We start from the raw sequence: 24,913 nt of genomic DNA, 5'->3' as shown, positions 1-24,913 counted from the left end.
CTGTAAATTGGGCACGTGGGAATAACGTGGGCTAAATGTCCAGTTTAGCAAGCTATGCTACTGATGTTAGCAGACATTTTTGGAACATTAAAATATGAATCATACAAACATTTGATTCACGCGTACAGGATGAAGATTAGGGTCATATGTGAACTGAGTTCTGAGTTAAGTGTCAGAACTCTGAATTTATAAATGTTCACATGGCCCTAATCTTCCATACCAGCCTCAAGAGCATCACTTCCTGACCTGCTTTGTCCAGTCATGTAATTCAATGACCGAATTAAAGGTTAGACTGACAATTTGATAAGAGCTTTATTTGAAATACAACATATAAAAACTACATACAATTTATCCCATTTATGTGAACATTTCCAGATAACGAGTAAAACCACATTTTAAAAACTCAAAAACACATAACAGAACGGTACTGCACAGAATGTCCGTGTGGCCACTTAAGTGACGCGGCTCAAAGCCAACCAATTAAAAATCACGATGGCCTGAGGCATCAGGATTTTGAGGAATTGATTTGAAGGGATAGGAACTGATTGCTAGGAAGGGAACACGGGATTAGTCTGAGACCTCCAGCTTCTCTTGCTTCACGTTCTCTTGCTTCACGTTCTCGTTCTCTGCAGTAAGAAATGTTGATGTACACGTCAGTATGGGGATTCCCCCGGCTTAACCCAGTGTCTGAATCATACCTACAAGTTATTATTGGTAAACATGCAAAACAAACAGGAGTCACCTGCTGCCTGCTCTTCCTTAATCCTCTCCAAGACACACTTCTTGATCTCCAGCCCGATGGCTCTGGAGAGCGGTGGAGGCACAGCGTTCCCAACCTGGAGAGGGCAACAGGACAAATCAATGACATGTGCAGTGACTGTCAAGGTGGCAGGAGTACACAGCAACTGTTCCAAGTATTGTTACTTCTAAAAAAAAAAAAAACACACACACACACACATTGGAATTGCTAGTAGTATACAGTAAGGTTCAGTTTTGCTGGCAAAATCCTAGGAAATAAACTAGAACTTCCGTCTCATTTTCAACCCAATACAAATGGTAAATGGACTGCATTTATATAGCGCTTTTATCCAAAGCGCTTTACAATATGCCTACATTCACCCAATACGAGTGATACATTCATTTCACATTGTTTTTAAAGTGTCACAAGACATGTCATTTTCATATTATCCATCTTTGCAACTGTCATAGTGTAAAGTTTGCTGTTGGCTCAGCTCTCATGGCATACCATACCTATTCACCTCTGTAGGGTTTTTGGGTAACCGGTTTTAATTCAATGATAATTAATTCAATGCAGGCCTGTACCTGTCTGTGTTTGTCCAGGACGTTTCCGAAGAGGCGGTAGGTGTCAGGGAATCCCTGAGAGCGTGCACACTCCCGCACACTGACCACTCTGTGCTGCTCAGCATGCAGAACACGTCCCTGCAATTAAAACACATTTAGTTCAGAGGTTGCACAAGCCTGTCTTGATAACCAGATTCTGCATTATGTCAAAATGATCAAAAGGTTTTGATATGTTTAAACCAATCTCATACATTCAAATGCATGTAGTGCAAATTCGTTTTTACAAGGGTTAGCTTTTTTATAACACTTGGTTGTATGACGCGATTGTAGGCTGTATTATCAAACAATTGATTGTAGGATGTGTTATGATGTGATGAGTGTCTTTTTGTCAATGGTTTTATTGGATTTGTAAAAGAGGTGACATACCTGCTTGCCCATTGGCTCAGGGTTGGTGACGGTGGTGCTGAAGAAGCCGTCCCACTCCAGCCGGCCGTAGAGTCCGGCCCAGTGATTGTGGCGGTTCCCAGTGTGAGGCAGACACCAGGGGATCAGGGTGTTAAACTGCCTGTCAGCAGAGTCACATGGCTTGCCTAAGACCATACAGAAACATTGCAGCCATTAGAAGTGCATCTCAGCAGCCTATGCCAATATACGGTCTCGGTCATTTCCATTATTTAACCAGTAAACGAAACTTGCATACCTCCTGAACAAGTGCAAACACCTCTCAGTGCACCGGTGCTGCTGCGTCCATTCTTTTTGTCGGGATGTGTGTAACGGAGCTTCTTGGACATGGTGCCGTCTTTCAGCCGGACCTCGAGGTTGGGCAGATCCCTCCAGTCGGAGCCCGGGGCCAAGGGGATGTGACGCATCCGACCCTCAACCAGAGCACTCATGTCCTGAGAACAGAGGGATTCAGAGATCAACCAGCACAGAGATCATGTGCTGAGAACAGAGGGATTCAGAGATCAACCAGCACAGAGATCATGTGCTGAGAACAGAGGGATTCGGAGATCATGTCCTGATAACAGAGGGATTCAGAGATCATGTCCTGAGAACAGAGGGATTCAGAGATCATTTTTAAAGTCCCACCCATTAGAGCAGAATAGAGCAATTGATCGAGTAACAGGCCAAACATGCATCATGCAGTGTTGTAGTCGAGTCAGACTCAAGTCAGAGTCCTGGACACATTTGTAGGACTTGTGACTTGACTTGGACTTCAGCACTGATGACTTGGACTCGACCATTCATGGACTTGTGCACTTGAATGTTTTTTTGTTTTTGGTCTTTTTTTGTGTAATGGCACCAATAGTTTGGCATAGGATGGTTATATTAATACTATTAATAGTATTCCACCTACATGTGGAATTCACACTCGTGGTCAATAACTCTGGACTCAAACTCAACTAACCTTCAAACCCACCTGTTCCGCTCTGCTTTTTACTAGCTCTGAGCTTTTAGGTGTTTTTAGCTTGTTTTTATTTTAGCTACTGTAAAGCACCTTGAGATTTGTTTTACATTTTAAAGTGTGCTATATAAATTAAAGCCATTATTATTATTATTATTATTATTAACTCTTTGGTGACTCGAACATTGGGACTCTAGACTCTACCTCGAGATATAGTGACTTGACTACAACACTGGCATCATGTTAATGACAAGAGGTTATAAGCTGACCTTGCAGATGTGGTCTCGGAGGATGGGCTGATACTGTGTTCCTCTGATCTGCCTCTGGAACCAAGACTGGGGCTCCCCGTTGTAGGAGATCTCCAAGGCAGATGCTCCGTTGCGGATCTCTGGCAGGTCAGACATACAGTCTCTGACAGTGATCGTTCTGTAGATTCCTCCATTGCCTCTGTGGAAGCCGGACAGATCATTTCACCAAGTGTCCGCATGTTACAATCAATTTCAGGAGCTTGACAGTTGTGTTGCATAAGTCTAGTGATTTCCAAATAGATGGTGAGAAGACCAAGTTACTTACCGTGTGACATTACTGAAGTATTTCTTGTCGTCCACCACCACAGTCAGAGCGCATGCTCTGGGAGCAAACACATGCAGAGGCTCAGGATAACGGGGCAGCTTCTCTCCAGGAGCAGCAGCCAGGATGATGGCCCTGCGACGGGTCTGAGCAACACCGTACTGACCAGCCTGAAAGGAGGGTACAGTACAGTTTAGTGTTCACAAAAATGCTGCCAAGTCATGAGCACTCGTATGAAGCAATCAGATGGAACATTATAAGGTGATTGAGTCAGACCCACCTGAAGGACGCCAAAAGTACACTGGTAGCCCATACGCACAAGACAGCGCAGAGTCAGCTTCAGGACCATGGAACTTTTGAAAGAGACGAAGTTCCTCACATTCTCAAGCAGGAAGAACTTGGGTCTGTAGTAGTCACAGTAACTGCAAGAGGGGGGAAAGCATATTCTTATTGTCCACTACATAGTCTATCCTAAACAAAACTGCAACAACCATCTTCATTTTTAGGTGCGAAGCACCTCCTTGACCTGTAAAGTAACTTGCTTTCTCATGATTACAAGGTCTACATACAACACACTGAGCTCTTCAATACTGTTGAATTGTGTAGGGTGCTTCACATCTATAACACCATTTGTACAAGAGTTTTGTAAAAAAAGAGAGATGAGAATCTGTTACAGCCACACACCTCAGATAAGAAACCACAAGTGAGTTCTTGAACTTTGAGTAGGTACGGGAGTTGAAGCGGTTCATCCCACTGAAACCTTGGCAGGGAGGGCCTCCACACAGCATCTCCACATCACCCTTCTGAGGCAGCTTCTGGCCCAGAGAGTTGGTCTTCTCTCCAGACATCACCAGCTTCAGCAAGACGTTGCAGTCCTCAGTGAACACTGTGGTGCCCGGGTTGTTGAGCCTAAAGGCCTGCGCTGCAGGGTCCCACATCTCTACAGCCCACAGAGTCTCAGAGATACCTGAGGACAAACACAGCACTCACTTCTTAAACACCGAGGCTGTGGCTTTCCTGCTCTACTGTACGTCAACTGTGGATTTGGGAACAAGTGTGTCAAAGTAAAATGAGGCATTTACCAGCCTGGTGGAAGCCTTCAGAAAGTCCACCACAGCCAGAAAACACATCCAGCGTGCGATATTTGGGAACTTTAGGTGAATGCGATTCATTCTGTGTGTCCTGCGTTTCCTGTGCAGCTGAGGACTTCCCTTTGCCTTTACCTGGGACAAAGGAGTTGGATTAGGATTTCAGTTAACTTAAACCCCATTTTGGGTTAAAACAAATAAATCTAGCATGTTTTTGGTTTAACACAAATCTTGCATGCTTTTTGTAGAAGATTTACCTTTTCCCTTGCCCTTTCCTTTCCCTTTGTTAACAGTGGATCGGGCGTGATTTGGTGGGTCCTCATAGCTCTTGGACTTGGCATTGTAGGCCTGTGGATGATAGATGACTGCGTATTCACCTTATTCTTTGCCCATACAAGGACGCTTCTGCATGACGTCATTTTGTAATGGTCTTTCCGGTTTTAGACACGGAAGTAGATTACACCTACCGTAGTCATTTTTAGACTTGCCAAAAAGCTGTTTAAGCAAAAAAAAAAAAAAAATGTTTTAAAGTTTTAATATTTTTCGGGTGAGAACGTAACATATGTGACCAGTTTATCAGAATAACGCCTATTTGGAAATATTTAACAAGCAGCGAGGACTGAGAGCGCTGGCTGTGCCGACACCGGTCGGACTAGCTATCTGTCAAACCCTACTGTAGGCTACTGGCAGTGAGAAAACACTGTCGACGTGCTTTTGTAACCAACGTTAAATGCCGACCGGGTACAGCCGTCGGGTCCTCGCAGCAGTAACGCTATGAACATGTAACTGAAGTTGGCCGCAGTGTAGCTTAATTCTAAATGTTGCCAAACTTCATTCATTATTATATTGACGTTTTGTTTTGAAATTGGCCACCAACTAGCGCTGAACCGGAAGAACAAATACAATTGCGTGTAACGCGGAAGAGAGAAAAGGTGGGCGTGGTGAATAAGGTGAATATCGGTCGATGTTAGCCCCCCCCCTTTTTTTTTTACATATAGCATCGGTCCGATGTTGCAATGTTAATATTGGTTATCGGTATCAGCGAAAATTTTCACATTGAGAGGAAACAAAGCGGTAAAACTATGATGATGACTTTCCAAATGTTTTGGAAATAAATGCATTCATTTTTCAAATTCAGTGTTGTGTGTGAATGTGTTTTTCAGTATGTACTGTACAAAATTTGATCATAGAAACTTGTTTTTATACAGATCATACCGACATCTGTAAATATCTATTATCAGCCACAACCGCAATGTTAATATCGGTTATAGTTATTGGCCAACATTTTCATATCCGTGCATCCCTGTGTATATGGATCCACGACATAGCATCAATAACCTCTTGGATTATTGCTTTTATTGGGGAAAATGAGATCTAGATCTTCAGAGACTAAAAGCAAAAATGATAGTTATACTTGTGGTGTTGCTGTACAGCTACTACAATGTGATTGCAGTGAGCCACTCAAGTTACATTTTTGCCTTTTTTGTCCTGTGAATACACACATGGTCAATTATGTATCGCGGCCTTTCCTCCCTGCGCAGCTTTAGCAAATGCGCAGGCGTCTACAAACTAACAGGCTGGTGTTAGAATAGGTAGAATAGGTGTTCAAGGAACCAACCATTCCATTTATCAAGTTGATCAATTGAAGTGTGTAATTACCTTGTCTAAAAAGCAGAAAACACAATGTTTATACATTCAAGTATATCAAGGGAGTTCTGTAGATATGAAGCATCAGTTACTGTAGAGCAGCTTTACCTCAAGGAAGTAGAAGCGGTCTGGTCCACCACTGGAGAAGTCCTGGACAGACTCATTCAGGTCCTCTGCATACTCCACTTGACAGCGGCCGAGCACATCCGACATGCTGACAGACACTTCCTCATCACTCCAGTACAGCTGATTGATGTCTGTGTGATAACCGGCTTTGACGCCTTTGTGTGTATTCTCTGGCCTGCAGGCGAAAGAAAATAACCAACAAGTTTAAGAGTGTGCAGCTGTCGGTTTTGTTTCGGCATAAAAACACCCAACAGCCAATTCAACTGAACTGGGTGTTTACCTGTAAAACTTGTAGATGCGCAGTTTGACCTCTGACATGTCAGGTTTGCCATTGCTACGCCTGTGGCAGAAGATCTCCTTGATGCGGCCAATGCGGAAGGGCTGTGGAGCGTCCGTGTTTGATCCCTTGATGTAGTCGGAGGACTTCCTGTAGTACTCTGGATACAAATCCTCGTCCACATCCTCTTTCCTATGGGATCGCTTCACCGGACTAGCTGCCTTCACATTGACACTGAGAGCAAGGCACAGAAACCCGTCTCAATTACATCCATTTTACAGATGTGGATTTCCAAATTAACCTTCAAGAAATACAGGCCACTGCAGATTACAAAATCACCCTACAAAAGCCATTGTTTCTTTTGTTTCTACTCACCTGAGATTAAATGCGTCAGGAGGCAGGTAGACACTGTCTCCCACCTTGAACTGATCACCCTTAAAGCAGGCAAGAGCGTACAGGGCCTTGTTGTCACGGGCCGCATCATCCAGGGGTTCGAATGCACGAGGAGTCTCCTGCTCCTCTCCCTCTTTAATCCGGACACAGCTGGCACAGAACCTGAATGCAAAACGACGGCCAGTTTAAAATATTGAACAGAAAAGCTCACGATCTTCAAGACAAATGCACGCGTCAGTGGTAGGGATGGGCGCGAGTACTCGGGTACTCGAGCACTCGTTCATAACGTCAGTAGTCGAGTAACGTTTCTGCTGTTCGGGTACTCGCCCCACTCCCCACCCCTTTAAAAATGGTCTAAGATCTACGCACGCATCGTCATGTGGATCTGGCAGCATGAACCATAGACATATATACCGGTAAAGGCTAGATGGCTTAAGGCGGAGTCACCAGCGTCGTTGAAGCGCCGCCATCTTGCTACGGCAGGCTTTCTGGTACGTTCTATGGTAGCTGTTGGAGGGTGCACAGACAAAAATACTCATAACTCGCTGAAATCTTGACGGATTTACAAACGGTTTGGTTTATTACAAGCATATTCCGTTTCCGAGATACGGCAACAACAACAAAAAAAACACTAAAAACACTATTTTTTTGATGGGCTCCAAATTACACCAAAATTAAACCGAAGCATCTATGCCATGAGAGGGATTCAGGCACAAAGTTTCATGCAGTTTCATCCATTTCCCTAGGAGTTATGATCATCTGATGTGATAATACTAACCCAACAACAGATGCTCATAGCTCCTAGCAAAATGGATGAAACTGCATGAAACTAGGTGCGTGAATTCATCTCATGATGATGATGCTTCGGTCTAAGTTTGGTGTAATTTGGAGCCAAAAATAATAATAAAATGTTAGCGTTTTTTTAACCCATAGATATATATAAAGCTGTGGTGCCGTAGCAAGATGGCCACCATGCGACGACGTCGCTCTCCATTGACCGGCAGCGCGGGTAAGCCATCTAGCCTTTATATATGTCTATGGCATGAACTGCACGGGCGTCAAGTCAGCCAGAATGTACAAGTACGTCATCCACTTTGTTGCTTTCAAACTAAAACGCTTATTGTAACGTAACCTTATTTTGATTAATGCTTTACAGGCAGTTTCACGCCATATAACATCACGAGTATTTTGATACAAGGTTTGCTGCTTCATTCGTTGAAATACCTTTTCTCCTCCAACGTGCATCAATAAGCTATTTACTTTTGTTTAAGTAACATTATTTTGAAACTTTTAACCGGAAGTTTTCCAGCTCATCCCGAAAATGGTGGCTAGAGATATTCTCCCGCATGAGACGCATGCTTCTTCATAGCGCACGCCCGATAAAACTCATTCACAACTTTGCACTAGTTTACTGACTACACTGTCGTTTCCCATAACGTTAGTCACAAGAAATGTGGAGAAATAATCACTTTTTGGGAGACAATCGCTTCATGGTGATCACTGTTCAGCTGCAGCTGTAACGTTAATCACACTGGTCAGTTTTCACTTTTTGGCAGAACACTGGACCTTGTAATCCGTGGATTTACATTAGTGTAACAGTGATCATAAAGTAAAATGGGTGATACTGGACAATGGACATGTATTGGAATTGAGCCTTTGCTTGGGTTGTTTCACAACATTGTCCGCTCCGAAGCGCAAATGCCATCCATCCAACCATCGGAGATGCTGTCTGAGGTAGGCTTTAGGTTAGCTTAGCGTCGCCTCACCTAATATCAGTCAGTCAGTCAGTCCCTCTCCTCGCATGCTCCAGGTAGCACTTTCTCCATGCAAAAATGCAAACATTATGCGTGAACAGCCCCACACACAGCAGATTACCCCTGCTCCGTCATTACCATAGTAATCACACAGACCCCCCCCCCCCCGCGTGAGTACTCGAGCACTCGTTCATAATAGAAGGAGAGTACTCGAGTATTTAAATTGCTTAAAATGCCCATCCCTAGTCAGTGGTGCTCACTTGTACTTGCAGTCCTCTGCCGGTGTCAAGACGGGAGGCGTCTCAAAGCGGGAACACTCCGGTTCATACCGGAACTGATAGAAGAAACTCTTCCCGTCATCCTCAATCACCTTGATGTCCTCATCCATACCACCCTGAAATGCAAACATAACATTGGAATCATTCACACAAATGCAAGTGTTAACTGACCAGTGCTCAGCCTCGTCAGCTTTCTTACCTCCATGAACCAGTTGTCGGATGGAGCCCTGTACATGACGTTTACTTTGCCCTCCACGTAGTTTAGCTGCATATCTTCACACTCATCCACCAGGACCAGCTCCAGCGGATCGGAGGACTCTCCCAGCACCGTGTTTGTGCCACGGAGGAACCAGTGGGCATGGAACATCTTACCGTTGTTATCCTCCCACAGGGATGTGATTCTAGGGGAGAAATGCACCAGTAAAGCCATATGAACCACTGCAACTGTGACAAAAAATATTACAAAACCTTAGATGTTAACACACCTTGCCAGGTAGAGAGGAATGGATGGGTCTTCTGAAGAGACAGAGACACAGTCTCCCAATTCTAGCTCTTCATCATTCACGCAGACCTTCTTGTAGTACTGTTTCTTCCCTTCAGTCTGGGGAGGGATGCGTTTGATCATAAATAAATAAATATAAAAGGGCACAGCAGGAATCACTTAAACAACACATTTACCAAGAGGAAAAAAGCAATACCTTAACAGGCTCTCCAATCCACTTCAGCTTGCACTGCGTCTGCTTCTTTCTCTTGGCTTGAGAAACCTTCTTTGACACCTTCACGACAGGCACATCCTCTTCAACATTCTCATCATCCTCAGCCTCCTTTACTGCAAGGTTGGGGCATCTAAACAGATAATAAAACAAAAACAAAGAGCTAAATACATCATGCTGCTCCTGCAGCACAGCGGTCTAAAGCCAAGTCTAGATTGTAAGATGTTTATCAAATGATTTGCACTCCTCATTTTTATCTTCAAAGAGTTATGTGCAGGGTCACAAACTTGTGATTAAGGCTCATTGGCCACCAAGCTGCACAGGGATGTTCAACACATGTATGGGGGCGAGGTGGCATTAATACAAGAGATGCTAAAGTCTCACAACAAGCCTTTGCTAATATTACCACGGACATAAAGTGATAGTGTGTTTGCACGTTATGATTGATGGAACCAGATAAAGGTCTGAGGAAGGGCATGCTGCCCGAAACGTAGACTCAGCCCTCAGTCTTAATCCGTTTCACTCCTGTAAGACTGAGAATATTACTATTTAAATCTTTGCATAACGTTAGGTGGCGCTGTTGGAAGCCTTGCATCGGAGAACCAATCATGAGTGTTGTGGGCGGGCCTGCTTGCTGGGCGCAGTGACGCTCATGCAGAACCAGTGTCTCGCAAAACATCGCCGCGTTTGCGGAGAAACATATTAATCACTTAGAAACAAACATAACCTGTTAATAGGACGTGTTTCATCCGGCCCCGGCGGCTAGAGGTCTTTTCCCCAGCGATAAGCCAGACTCCCGAGGCTAACGTTACAGAGCCTGCTGATGACTCACAGTAGCAAGCGGACCACTTCCGGGTAGAAAACATTATTGTAAAATAAACAACAGCTATAAATTTTGTTTGGAGCATATCAGCTTCATGCTCTGTGTTAGGACTATGATAAATGGCATTGCCGCTACCAAATAAAATTCTAATAATAAATGTAGGCGTGTCTGCTGCCGGCCGTTCTCGCCGGGCTCGGACAGACAGTTTCTGACAGTGAAATTCCCAGACGTTTGGTGGCGCAGCTCACCAAACGTCTGGGAGCCGAGACTACCCGAAACGTAACCACCGGTGTCAAATAAAAACACCTAAACTGGAGCCTTTGCAGTGTGCGAGCTTTATTTATTTTCTGTATTACTCTTGCCTCGAGCTCTGCACCTGCCCTATACAGGTTTTGGATTGTGCGTGTCTCGCCTTTTTTTTTCACCAGATAAAAGCAGCTGAAACATTAGATGTAATGTTATATAACCTGCGCGATACAGCGGCAATCACTTTGTGGTCACCTGTGATGTGGTCAGAAGGGAGTGCAGCATAGAGACGCTGTGTCTGGGATGAGTCTAGAAAACGTTCTCTCTGCAGTTGTGTGACAGTGCAGGGATCATTCGTCGGTCACCCATACAAAGCCCCCCCCCATAAAAAAATCTCCTTGGATCTGGACGAATTACAGAAGTCACCCATATTGACAAGGGGCATGTGCCAAAAAGCTCCGTTTGCATCCATGACTGTAGAGGCGAAACTGCTGAAAGTGAACTGCTCTGCTCACCTCCTCTGCCGACACGCCTGCTTGCTCTTGCCACTCCCTCCAAATTTGATCATGTCCTTGCAAGCTGAACACTTGCCACAATCAGGAGATTGGCAAACCTAATGACAGACAAGAACATGGGTCATTACAAAGAACGTGCAAGCTTTCCTTCTGAACTTGCAGTTATAAAAGTAGCAGTTTACAGATTTCTACCGCTAAAAAACCTTCATCCCAAACTGAAGATGCGTCAGAAGAAACCATAACCACTCCAGAAGCCAATGTTAAGACTGCATGCACATTTTGCCTTCCTTCCCCTTTGAGAATCATTATTCCTCTCACCTCACAGACACCACAGCGCTGCCGCTTGACCCCGCCACCCTCATTCTGATCAATCTGATCAGAGAAGAAAGTGTCAAAGATCAGGTAGACCAGCTTGGTCGTGGTGGCTTTAGTGGGTCCCTTGTCCTTCTCTATCTTGGTTGGGTGGCGAATGGACTGTCTTCTGGCGGCTCTCCTGTCAAGGGAATAAAGTGGTGTTCAAAGTCCATTTAGCTTCACCCAATACCTGATGATGCTGTATCTGCTGTGATGGCATTATGGTACACAGCATCAGGTGACTGAGCCATGCAACATGAGAAACAAGCAAACTAAACTAGACACAGTCAATAGGGTTTTCCATAAGCGCCAGCTGTCAGCTAAATGACCGGACATTAAGACATTTCCAGTCGGCTACTTTCTTACCGTCACATTAACCGCAATACCGTGTTATTTAATAGACCATGAGCGTTGTAGAAGCAAACTACGGTGGATGGCAATTGGCAAGCAACCGCCACAACCGTGCTGTGTTCATGTTTTTCCTCCCCCCCCCTCGCAGGGGGCATCACACGTCAAATTGAGGTCATGCAGTAATTCAGAATTGTCGCTTTGTGAGAGATGACCTCTAGTTTCCCGGCTGGGTGATGTTTGGAACATCACGGCGCTTAACACAGCAAACTCCACTCAAGCCAATTTAAACAAACGCACAGTCTAACGACAAGCACAGACAGTTTACAGAGCCGCGGAGCTGACCGGTTGTGTTGTTGTGAACTTTTTGATAAAGAAGAAACACATTCTTCCCAATTTGCAACCCGATGAGTACAAAATGAATTCCAACTTGTTTATGTCATCTAGAGAGGTCTGCTCACCACTGTGCTTCCCAGAGTGTAGCGTGCTCCCTCCACTGCGAGCGGAGAATGGAGGTTACATTGATTATGGCGCACCCCCCACCCCTCACAGCTGGACATTGTATGCACTGCACTAGTGGAAAACCCTGAGTAAAGATGTACAATGCAGAGTTCGCGATAGACGCTATTGGCCAATAAAATGAATCAGAAGAGTTCCTTCCTCCCAGACAGTCTTAGGAGAGAAAACCACAACCCACAAGACTAAAGGCAGAGAGTCTGCTTTGACCTCATCTGGGCAAACCTACAGGAGAAGTTCCTCCCTCCAGGAAACTATGAACAAATTCCTCGCTTGATTATCTCACTGGGAAGACGGGATGAAATGTTGCATTCAACCTCCGTGTAATAAATTGTGTTGGAAGTTTGTGTTGCTGGAGGCCACTCTGAAGAGTCTAGACGTAGAGAACAATTTAGTTCCAAGGATAATACAGATTTTCCATCTTGGGGGGGGGAGGGCTACATATGGAGTTCAGTTTGAAAACTTCATACTACCAATTGCTTGGGATCATTATAGTAAATAGGAGATTTTTGTATTTGTAAAAAAAAAAAAAAAAAAACATCACAAATACAGGAGAGCATTTTGCATGACTGCTTTAGCTTGTAAGACAAGTGGGCAAAGCAATTTCACAGATTTGTCAAACAATTTAATTACCGTAAATTCCGGACTATAAGCCGCGGCTTTTTTCCCGTTTTTTGGCCCCTGCGGCTTATATAACGGTGCGGCTTATCTATGGATTTTTTCCCAAAAAAAAAAAAAAAATCTCTCTTTTTTAGCACTCTTTCTAACTATAAATCCACTTCTGTTTTAATTTCCTCTCTTGCCCTCTTTTCACCACACCGCGGACACTGTGTGCACTGTAAAAAACAACACAGGTGGTGTTGTGTTATGTTGTTGAAAATGTTAATAAATGGGAGCTTCCTCAAACAGCCATCTCTTTCCCGACAATCCCCTCTGTGCATGAACCCTTACATATGGTAATTAAACATTAAAACACAATTAAAAAAAAAAAAAAAAAAAAAAAACATTAAAACACCCGCGGCTTATAGTCCGGTGCGGCTTATATATGTAAAAAACAGTCTACTTTGCAGGTGCGGCTTATACACCGGTGCGCCTTATAGTCCGGAATTTACGGTACTTGCTCAATCAAATAAACGTTAATATAGTTAGCCCTGGTTTTTATAATCAGATACATGTTAATTTAGTTAGCCCTGGTTTTTATAATCAAATACATGTTAATTTAGTTTGCCCTGGTTTTTATAGACTTGTCCAGAAGATAAAATGCATTCAAAAAAAGCTTTTCTGCATAGTGCCCCTTCAGATACCTGATTAACACATTCCAGCCATCTCCCATTGGAAACTGTTCTCAATACAGCCTGTGGTGAAAGCAAGTCTTTTCTCAGATTATGTTAAAGGATTTAGCTATGAAACACTGATGGACACACGTAATATGACTAGAATGCAAAAAAACACGCCAGACAAGCTGAAATCCAACCACAATATCCAGCAAAAAATTAAGATGAATTAAAATTCTAGCGTGAACTCTGGTAGAATGTTCCTATTATCCATATAGCCTCTTAAAGCTTCACACTAAACACGCCACAGAACAAGCCAAGGATGCATTGGGATCAAGGCCTACCTACCAGTACAGCAGCTTGCTGCAGTAGGAAATGTCAGAGGAATGTTAGACATTAGGGAGAACAAGCAAACATAAGCAAAAAAACAAAACGGACAAGTTCAAAACCCTGAAGCATTTGTGTTGCCAAAGTGGTTGTTAGATAAGTTGGCTGGCGCTGAGGAGATTGGAAAGCTTCCATGAAGTCAAATATGTAGTACATACAAGGTTGCCACTCTTTTGTAATGATAGATTTCAACCACTTTTCAAGGACAAATTTAAATATTACAGTAACAGTATATATATATATACAGTATAACAGTCTCGTAAGTCCTCTAATGCAAATTTGTTACCAGTCATACTTAAACATCGGAATGAATCATTAACACTTAACATAAACGCAGAAATCTTGATCAGCAATGGAGTGTCAAGCTTGGCCCGGCAATTTTGAGATGACTGAGCGAGCACATGAGGCTCAAACTCAGAGATTCCGCTAGGCTAAATCCAAGCACTTTCAAGTACCGTACTTGATTTTTTGTTGTTAAATCAAGCACTTTAAAGACTCATGGCAACCCTGTACATACAACTGCTCATGGTTTTAGCAAAGTATGGCCAACAACACTGAATTTCCACTTTAACCTAGCTACGGACAACATGGAGGTTTCTATTCCAAACAGTGTCAATTCCACCAATAATATCATTGCAACTTTTGAGCTGCTGATGAACCAATTAGTTAAGCGAGCTTGTTGTGTATTGTTTGGATTGAATGGAAGCCTGCATAATCATTGTCCTTGATGACTCATGACTTGTCATGTTGAAGCTGAACCAAGTTAGCAGTCAATATGGAGGACCGGCGTAAGAAACCCTAATCTCTCTCAGCCATACCTCTTGCCCAGAGTGACTCCAGCAAGCTTGATCAGGTCTCTCATGCAGGGGGTGACGATGATGGGCTGCTCATCCGAGTCTCCGGCCTCATCATAGCTCTCCACCTGCTCTACCACAAACTGGGCGTGGCGCAGCAGTGTGTCTTCAGTGAAGCGGTTGAAGTTCAGCCCCGCAGGAGGCACCGTTGTCTGCAGGTAAGAGGAACACAAGTTGCTCAGCGTGCTGGCCACATGGTGCAAGGTCACGTCAAGGTATTGCTTATACAGTGAATAAATAAAACCGCTCGCACACTGCAAAGGCTCCAGTGAAAAATATTTATTGCACCGTTTTTGAAAGGTGCAATAAATATTTTTCACTGGAGCCTTTGCAGTGTGCGAGCAGTTTTACTTATTCACTGTTCCAGCCTCTCTCCAGCTCTGCACCTGCCGGATTCGACCTGGATGTGCATGTTTTTAGCTTTTCTCAAGGTATTGCTTATAGCCTGATCACAAGTCACCCACCTCAATCTTGTTAAGGAGGTCCTCATAAGTAACGTCAGGATTCTTCTGGAGGAATTCCACCACGATCTTGCTCATGTAGATCTTCTCCTGCATCAGTGCGAAGATGGGTGCATACTCCTCGCTGGGCAGCATCAGGATGTAATCCGCAAAAGCTGTATATTGCATGGAGATCATTTTTAACATAATAGATCAACCGAAAGGTTACTGAATCATAAATCTAAATAAGCTTTGCTACCTGTAGTGAAGCCTATTAAAGCCTTTTCTCCTCCATCAAAGCCAGTGATCCACCAGGCATTGATGGGTCCAAGCTTCTTAGCAGGAACAGCACCTGCAAGCAATAAAGAACACAGATATACATGTTAAAGCTTCTGCTTGGGTGTGCTGGCTAAAGACAGGCATTTAGTCCAAGTAGCTCTTATGATAAAACGTGATGTTTCATACCATCCAAGCAAGGGTTGTCATCAAAGATGGGCTTGACGGCACAACTGAAGTAGAGCTCCACATTCCTCTCAATCAGGCCATTGTCAAATGGACAAAGGTGCCCCCGCTTGTCATACACACTGTAAGACAGAACAGTTCATGTTTTAGCTGACAAGACTTCAGGTGCTACAATCCATCGCTTTCCAGTTTGTTGAAGGCAATCACCTTGTCCTCCAGGCAGTTAGATTTTACATCACTCTGAACATAAGGGCACAAACTAAATGCCTAAATTTGAACTTGAGCCAGACTGAATCTTCATATGCTGGTGGAGCAGAGGTCTGTCCAGACTAGGTTATAATACCATCCATGATACTGGCCAGTACCTCTTGATTGTCCCCCTAGACTTCGCAAATATAAAATGAAAATTTCAGCAAATTCAGGTTATGTTAGTCATTATGGAGCACCATTCACCTGAAGTTTGTAATCCTGTGTTGCGGTAGGTCTTCATAGCTCTCAAATCCATCCTCGTTTGAGTCAAACAGGGAGAGGCGCTCATCGGTCAACATTTCTGGCTCATCCAGCTGTGGATGCAAAGAGCAGAGTTGGTTACAGGTTTCACATGCTTCTAAATATTTCAAAACAAGAATACTCACTGCTACACTGAACAGCAGCAATTCAAATATGCTTTCACTTATCACAGCCTGAACATCCATTTAATGCATCACTGCTCACAGTGTGATTTATGCTGTTCGGCAAGTCCTTAGGGAAAAGAAGTCTCAATGGACAATTATATATTTGACAAGAGACCAGGTGGCCCTCAAGCTGGGAATGTGAATGCTGCCCAGGATTTGGAAATGCATCCGACTCAGTCCAATATGCAACGGATTCAAGTACAGTTTGATAAAAAACAACTAGTCAAGCTTAGTTATACTGTATCATCTTCATCAATACTTAAAAGTTAGTCAACTAATCAAGCCACAAGATTGAAATTTTTTGTAGATCTAACAATTATATCGGGCATCATTCCGTTACACTTGGTTCACACACCACAAGCATCTCAGAAGGGCGCTTCACAGAAGCTTCGAGCAGGAAACTTGACATTCACACTGTTTTGCTGCACGCCTCGCTCCATTTTGCACGGCGCTGCCCTGCCCCGCTCACAACTTGCATTGACTTCATGTCTGGCTGCACGCTTGAAAAATAGACGAGACGCTGAAACTATCGCTGCAGCATGCGTGCAGTGTCGCTTCAGCGTGGCAAGGCAAAGCGTTGCAGCTGGTGTGATCAGTCTCCCTTGTTAAGAAGAGGCTGAAATGAAACTGCCTCCGCGCTGCGTTGCTTCAGCGTAGGTTTGGCATATGGTGTGCAACACTGTTGTCATTCAATGACAGCAGTGTTATTCTTAAATGACTATAAATATGACCGGGATCCTCACCGCATTATCAGGATCCCCCTGAAATAACTTGAGGTCCGAGTCATCCAAGTACTGCCTGCAGTCTGGACACTTCGGAGGTGGTGTCTGGAACAAAAAGGTCAGAGCGTCCAAAGTAAGCTATGCTGACAGAAAGTGTGTACAGCTGTGGCATTGATGAACTCTCCAGTGGCACAATTCATTACCTTTGCAGCAGAGACTGGCTTAGTCTTCTCACTGTTTGATTCTTCTGGAGCAACTCTGCAAAGAGAAACGCATTAGTAGCATATCCAATTGTTTGAGCTGTATCACCAACGTTCAGAAGGAATAAAATACTTACTTTTCATCTGAATCCACTTTGAAACGCTTCTCCTCCGGGACCTACAAGGAATTTGAAGATTAAGGCACAAGGCTGTGTTTTGCACCATAACTTGTGAGTTTCAACTCTTAAATTTTCAAAATGACTGGTGTGTCACAGTAATAAATCATTCACCTCTTCAATATCATTGTCCTCCTCTTTCTTCTGCTCCGTTTGTCCATTTGTAGCTTTTTGTGCATTTGTGGCTTCTCCATTCACCTCGTCTAACACCTCCTCTGACTTGCGCTTTTGACTGCAAGGGAGTACATCAAGTTCTTTCTTAAAACAGAAAATATCCACACTTCCTGTACATGGGGGTTATTTTCTTAGCCGTTTGAAAATAATGAATAAGAAGGCATAAGGCAACAGATAAAACCACTGTACTCACACTTTAGAGAACATTGACAAGATGGTTGGCTGGTTCCCACTGTTCCTTGTGACCCTGGCACTGGCTGGAGACTCTAGACATTAGAATGGACAAGATTCAGTTTTTCCCCTAGCATTTAATTTGTGGGTCACCTTTGTCTTTTAATGTGGCCGTTACAGATGATGCAAATGAATGACAGCAATTGTGTCAAGCCTACTTTTGGTTGCAGAGTCTGCCTTGCTCCTGCGGCCACCCTTCCCTTTACGAGCAGCTGGGGACTTCATAGTGTCAGGTTCCTCCTGGACGTCCATGGTTACATCGTCACCATCCTCATCTTTGTGGGAGCCATTTTTATTGAAGCCATTTGTCTTTCCGTTTGCTTCCATGCCATCAACATGTGAACCATTTTCCACACACAGTTCCTTTCCCAGTAAGGCCTTTACTTTGGAGACATAGCCCTCCTGAGAAGAGTTCACAGCACACAATACATAAGACCTCTGTGTGTGTGTGTGTTGGGGTGACATAACATTCATAAAAAGTCAAAGACAGTCACTGACCATTGAGATCTCTGAACTTTTCATCTTCTCCTCCAGGCTGTTCAGCTGGTCCTGAGTGTCAACATGCAAGAAGTCCTGCACCAACCTGAGCTTCTCCTTCACAAGATCCTGGATTGGAATTGACAGCAGACATAATAATAAAGGCTTAACTTGGAAAGAAATAGATTGGGTGGTGGGGGGGGGGGGGCGTCTAAATGGAAAGTAAGATTGATAAGAGTACAGCAGGGATGACGTATTTAACACAGAAGTCATGCACTTCCTGGTGCCCTTGTCAGAAAGTCAATGAGATTTTTGGTTAAATGCCCGAAATAAGGTCTGTGGTTAAGAATAGTTTATGAAACTGGTGCTTTGTCAGGAAAGATATGCTTCACAAATGAGGACAACTTTTATGATTTTCTGAAAATCGTGATTTACGCTTAAAAATAAATAAAATAATAAAAGCAGTCCTCATTTGTGAAGATTATCTTGCTGAACACAAAGCCGCTGCTTCATAACTTTTACATACCTTAATTTCAGGCACTTAACCAAAATCGCCATACAAAAATCAGACGAGGGAACCGGAAGTGCCAACATCCGGGTCTTAGGACTCATTCCCACGGTACTTAGTCTCTTAAAACAGACGCATTGGCTCCTGCATTTTTCAAATGCTTCCACCTACCAGTCTGTACTTCATGCAGGGGAAAATTGATCAAAATGGAAAGTGAAACTCAGGGGAAATAATGAACAATGATAGGGGGGATGTCCCGCCCAAAGGCAGGTGATTGGAGAAATACAACATCCGCTCGTATTTCTCCAATCACCTGCATCGGTTTGTTTATTGATTAGTCGAATACCATCGAACTTCCTGCAGACTTAAGCGCCCCCCCACCCAACTTCCTTTGACCAGGTTCTGTGGGCTTCAAGTACAGACTGTATGGTGCAGTCGAAGAATGTAGAAGAGACAGTGACAGTCTGCCTTGACAACTTCCGGCATGTTGCTTAGCAACGAGCCCCACGCTCACGTCGCTCTCCTATGTAATGAGTCACCCCAAACTCTACACACACACAAAAGATGTCAGTTTACTGTTGTCTTGCTTGTCACCAAGTGCGCCTGACTGCTTAACATGATTTTAGACCTCTTATGAATCACTGGGGTCTTTTGGAACTTTCAAAACCGAAGCTCAGACCACATCTGTGTCATTGACTCTGTGTCGCATTCACGTCCACGCTCATTGTTTTGACTTGCTGTCTGCCCCCAGTTCCGGTTGCGTGACATCAGGGTGAGCCCAAGAATTGTAGGTTAAAAACAATACGCCACGTTAAAACCATATTGTGGAGCTGAAAATTTATTGTAATATCAGCTACGGAAGCCATAACTTGATATGGCTAACAGTTGGGAAACAATTTAAGTCAATAATAGTACAAGTGTGCACCAACATAGGAATACACTGTCCATATTAATAACAATAAAGTTCAAAGTGACTCAGTTTAAAGTTTGTTTTTTCCTTGAATTGTACGACAATTTATTGACGGGTAACGTTATTAAGCCATTGGCACTGTAGTCATCAGTTAACACTTGGATGGCTTGCAGGCTTTCAAGTGCCATGAGTACAGAACCCACCTCGTCTGAGAATCCATCCTCATCCTTCTCCAACACTTGCAGCCTGTGAAAACATAACATGTCATTTGTGGGCTAAACAAAACTGCGAGACAGCTAACGTCATGGCTACTGTATAGAAACAGTAAAACAAGGCAGGCAGGCTAACTAGCTAGCCACCCATCTAGCAAATAATCGATCACGTTAACGCAAGCGCATTCCATCGCTACCAATGTTGTTGCAATCTACCAGTGTGACAGCGAGCTAGCAGCAACCTAGCGTTAGTAACAAAACTTCCTGACTGGCGCCAAATCTCCAGCGTTGTGCTAACTGGCTACCATTAAGTTACATTGACGGAGCTATCGCATCAGTGTGGCAACAAGCTAACGGTAGCAACCGCTGGCTAATACATAGGAATGGTTAACTATCTGTTATGCAATACGATAAGTTGTGCCATCACACGGAATAGACAATGCGAGTTCAAAGACATACACCGAGCTCATGTTATTGTTGTGGCGTTTGCATTGCGGCAACAAGCTGCATGCATGCTAACTACACCATACACCAGACTACACTGTATTATATTAGCATTCAGGTTACTATACCTTTTCCTGACATCCTCCGGCAGAGACAATGATGTCCTGGTTGGCATTGCAAATACCGGTAGGCAGCTATCTAACGGAGTCAGACAAAAAAGATAAATGCGTTTAAAAGTTGTAAAACAGCGTTAAAACCCGCCTTGCTTGACAACAGAGCGTTCGGACAGTGACTAGCGTGCTGCCTGACTGGATGCTATATGCAGTTCAGGCGCGCGGGCCGTCTTTTCGCGCGGAAACCGGGTATTTTGGACTGTACCACTCCAGTGATCTATGGGTAAGACAAGACCCTACTGTCTGTAATATTTTGCCAGCGACTGCAAACAACACTGTGAAATGGTACGAAACACGAGGTGGTATTCAATAAGGTCGTATATAAACGTTTATTGTAAATATATGTATTCGTGCAAATTATCCCCTTCTCTGAATTCGATACTAAAATGGTGTATCACCTTTGACAATAACAAGTGTACAAGGAAACAGACCGACCAAGCGGAAGCAACAATTTTTTTTCTTTTTTTCAAACGTACAAAATATTCAAGAGTACAAGGTAACTAGAAGGTACAAAGAGATTGAAACAACAGACAGCTACATGGACTTGACAAACAAACATCTCAAAGTGCAATATAGCCAGACAAAGTGCAATATACAAAGAGTATAAAATAGTCAAATAATAACAATAGACATGACATTAAATAATATGATAAATAAATGAATTACATCACAGGATCTATTCTGATACAATTAATACATGTCCCATAGTATGGTTGGGTGAAAAGTTATTCACATATAACAATTTCCACTAAGAAGAGGATGAGACACATCCCCTCCACCCTAAGTACCCCTGGCAAGGGAAAAGATCTACAAGGGTTCTTTTTTATTCCAAATGCAATCAATGTAGTCAATAAACTACAGTAATGCATATGGGACTATAAGGCTGTGCACATGAGTATGAATGCACTATTGACTGATTTATGTGATGTGATGTCATGTTAAACATGTGTGCCCCTATGTAACTGGGTGAGACCAATGAAAAATTCCCTGCCTTGGCTGGACAATACAGTTTATTTTATTCTATTCTATTCTATTCTATAGGCTAACAGTATCTGTTCTAAGAAGAAATATCAATCCTCCAATTTGATTGAATAGGTGATTTGGAATAGAGTACCAGAAGGAGTTGCTATGTTTGATCCAAGATTTTAGCCAATTTATTTTCAAAGTTCCATTAAGGCAGTGGTTCTCAACCTTTTTACACCAATAAGTACCACCTCAAAAATGACCACCATTATGATCATATGAGAGGGAGGGAGCCCTGCGTACCACCAGTGGTACCGTATCACAGGTTGAGAACCACTGCATTAATGTAATCAAAATCAATAGGCAAGTGGAAGCAATCTGATTGTTTGACGAATGAGTGAATGAATATCAATACAAGTCTTCACAAGCAATTAGACAAATTATTGCATTTGAGCCTGTATTCCTTTGTAAGTGTGATGGAAAACCTTTATTAACGCTGTGCTAGGAGAGATGGGGGTATGGTTGTAGGGCAGTGGTTCTCAAACTTTTTCATGTCAAGGACCCCTAATCTGACACAAATTAGACCAGGGACCCCCATCTGATACGTTTTTGGTTTGAGGTGTTTCATTACAGAAAGTGTATGAAACCCATGACCTAAATAGTTGTGTTACTAATGGATGGAATTGTAGTGAAAATAAATGATTTCCCTTTTTGCTGGGGAGCCCCCTGGAACTCTCTCAAGGACCCCTGGGGGTCCCCGGACCCCACTTTGAAAACCACTGTTGTAGGCAGTGATTCTCAAGCTTTTCCAGACAGACAGACAGACATGCAGGCAGGCAGACAGACAGACACAACAGACATATACCACCATGTATCATGGTAGGACATAAAAATGGCGTGCTTTAACACAGTCTATGGTTAAACGATGTAGCCTATGTCAAGTGGGAGTTAAACTACTTTCCAGAATGTCAAGAGTATTTGGATAGCCCAAAAGTTTAGCGAGTTTTGAAACCACTACCTGGTGGTTCAGGTCAGTGGTTCTCAAAGTATGGTCTGGGGGAACCCCCAGGCGTCCTTGAGGGGGTTCCAGGGCATCCCAAACAAAAGGGGTAATCATTTATTTTCACTAATTGCAACCATAAGTGACAGACGGTATGATTATTTTGGTCATGGGTTTCATACATTCTCTGTAATAAAACATCTAAAAGTGTGAGCCTCCCATGCACTCTCCTGGCCATGTCTAACAGGAGCCTGGTGTTGGGGTCATTAGGCTGATCGGGTGCACCTGGGCCCAGTGCACTCATTGGTCTTAAGAGGACCTTCAGATCATTGAGGCTCTCTCCCTCCTCATCGATGCACCTTTTGTTCTGTTCTTTTGTTCTATATAGTTTGTGTTGACTTGTCTGTTTTCCCTTCTAGTTAATCAATTGTTTTAACTTTTACTTTGGTGTGTGACTCCCCTCATGTTATAACCCGGCTCAAGGAAGTGACAAATGAGGGGAGTCATACACAAAAGTTGAAGTTACCCAGAACACCAGACTCCTGCAAGACATGGCCAGGAGATTGAGAGGGTCATTACAAAAGCTATCTTATCAGATGGGGGACCCTGGGATAAAATATTATCAAATGGGGGTCCGTGGTTTAATTTGTGTCAGTTTAGGGGTCCTCCTTACCATGAAAACCTTTCAGAACCACTGGTTTAGGTTGTGATAAATGCGTGTTTCCTTCTGTTAGTTCTCATTCCAGTCTGAGTTGTTACTGATCCTCCATGGTCAACAGTGAGATTAATGTGAGTGTGTGTCCAGTAATCACATCCATTATGACTGCTCTAGAAATCTGTTTCTGGATGTCAGTTAAGTATTTGAAGGCCGCAGCACCCAAAGAGGTGAGCTTGGACTGTTGTAGTTTCACATCTCAGACACAAGGGGATGCCCTCGTCCTATGCACCATTGAACAAACAGTCCTCTATGTTGTGAAGAGCTACCAAATCACCATAGGTCCACAAGGGAAGAGCTTGAAGTTGATTCTGGTTAAAATAAAAGTGGGGGAAAAAAGGAAACAAAGCATGTGTGTGCATACATCCTCCTGTTGTCTTTAGGAGTTGGGCCATGGAGAGAGGGTGGCAGTCCCCCCATCAGATCCTATCCATGAGAGGACAGAGAGGACAGAGGCCTGAGTACTCAATGAGGCCTCTTTCATTTTGGACCCATAATTTAGTACACAGAGGGGCATGCCGGACCCCCACTTTTGTCTCTCAACCCCAAATCTGAGAGCTGAAGCTGAGCTATATGAGTTTGAACTGTAGCTATGTAGTTATAGGTAGAGCGATAACAGTGAAACTATGACCCAAATTGTCATTCTTCTATGTTCTCTAATTGTTAACTTCTTGTAGCTAAATTAAATAATGGTGACGTACTGACGTTTATTATATCATTCATCAATTTGCCGGGGACCTCCTTTAACCCCCTGAAGGCCCCGTGGTGGTCCCCGGACACTACATTGAGAACCACTGGTGTATGGTGTGTCGATGATCCGAGTCCATGTAGCAAATTGGCGAGTCTGACATGTAGGATCATTTTATTTTAAGAAGCACAGCGAGCCTTGGAATTTGAGACCTTTGTGATATTATCTGACAGTTTACTATGTCAGAATCCAGACACTTAATGAAAACAATGAGAAGTTAGGCTATTTCTTTTGTTGCCTTCTTCAAAAGTGTAGCGGTAGACCTATGAGGGTATAGCCTATTTCACCACAAGGTGGCACTATGTCATTCTAAGTACCTTGAAAAGTGGGGTCTGGCCTTCTCAGGTTGATTAAACACTGTTCAAGTCACGGTTTTGAAGTCTGATTTCTGAGTCTGATGTCATATCCTGCAGGGCACTGGAAAGACTTGGCAGCCTTCCCGGCAGCGCAGCCTCCTGGGGCTGATTCAGCCAATGTTCCCACCCAGGAATCCTGGACGTCTGACAGGAACCAGGCCCAGCTCTACCAAGGGCACGCTAAGTCAGCCTCTCCCCCCCACCCACCCCCACCTCTCCCCCTGAGCCAAAAACCTCTCCCAGCAGGGCCTTTCTTTAGTCTTGTCCCAGACAATCTCACTCACAAATAGCCATATTCCCCTGTGCCACACCCCCATTTTCACCCTCGGTGCCCTCTACCCAGCTTCCCATCATAACCCTTTCTTCATTCTGCCTTTAAGCAACTGAATAATTCTCTTAGGCAAGCGGGCCATGATTAACGGCCACAGTAGCCTAAATTTGCATGTAACAGTTGAAGC

The 24,913-nt window shown here is 43.6% G+C and overlaps 1 protein-coding gene across 1 annotated transcript; it reads right to left on the bottom strand.

Annotated features, from left to right (window-relative positions):
* Window positions 1-305: 305 nt before the first annotated feature.
* On the bottom strand, window positions 306-20,796 carry dnmt1 (DNA (cytosine-5-)-methyltransferase 1). Its single transcript, XM_083650162.1, has 34 exons — window positions 20,629-20,796; window positions 20,048-20,090; window positions 18,448-18,555; window positions 18,108-18,351; window positions 17,912-17,984; window positions 17,659-17,776; window positions 17,506-17,546; window positions 17,372-17,426; window positions 17,190-17,273; window positions 16,226-16,335; window positions 15,776-15,894; window positions 15,570-15,662; window positions 15,335-15,486; window positions 14,835-15,022; window positions 11,456-11,630; window positions 11,138-11,235; window positions 9,539-9,686; window positions 9,326-9,441; window positions 9,040-9,241; window positions 8,823-8,956; window positions 6,791-6,970; window positions 6,419-6,649; window positions 6,121-6,313; window positions 4,623-4,713; window positions 4,360-4,500; window positions 3,962-4,244; window positions 3,558-3,699; window positions 3,281-3,447; window positions 2,977-3,154; window positions 2,003-2,198; window positions 1,729-1,892; window positions 1,324-1,440; window positions 743-836; window positions 306-626 (listed from the first exon to the last, which is right to left on the bottom strand). Exons 1-34 carry the CDS (start codon window positions 20,673-20,675, stop codon window positions 568-570), a joined length of 4,584 nt encoding a protein of 1,527 aa, XP_083506288.1. The 5' UTR covers window positions 20,676-20,796; the 3' UTR covers window positions 306-567.
* Window positions 20,797-24,913: the final 4,117 nt, after the last annotated feature.

This window comes from Poromitra crassiceps, assembly GCF_964638095.1.
Source record: "Poromitra crassiceps genome assembly, chromosome: 13".
Taxonomy (NCBI): Eukaryota; Metazoa; Chordata; class Actinopteri; order Beryciformes; family Melamphaidae; genus Poromitra; species Poromitra crassiceps.
This window is presented reverse-complemented; position numbering and strand designations above follow the sequence as displayed.

Bases quoted from the DNA above. Each gene is read 5' to 3' on its own strand.
- dnmt1 (XM_083650162.1), bottom strand. From the start codon at position 20,675: ATGCCAACCAGGACATCATTGTCTCTGCCGGAGGATGTCAGGAAAAG. The intron at 11,236-11,455 runs GTGAGAGGAATA...GTCTGTCATTAG, and splicing joins AGCGCTGTGGTGTCTGTGAG to GTTTGCCAATCTCCTGATTG. The intron at 6,971-8,822 runs GTGAGCACCACT...TTTTGCATTCAG, and splicing joins GCAGAGGACTGCAAGTACAA to GTTCTGTGCCAGCTGTGTCC.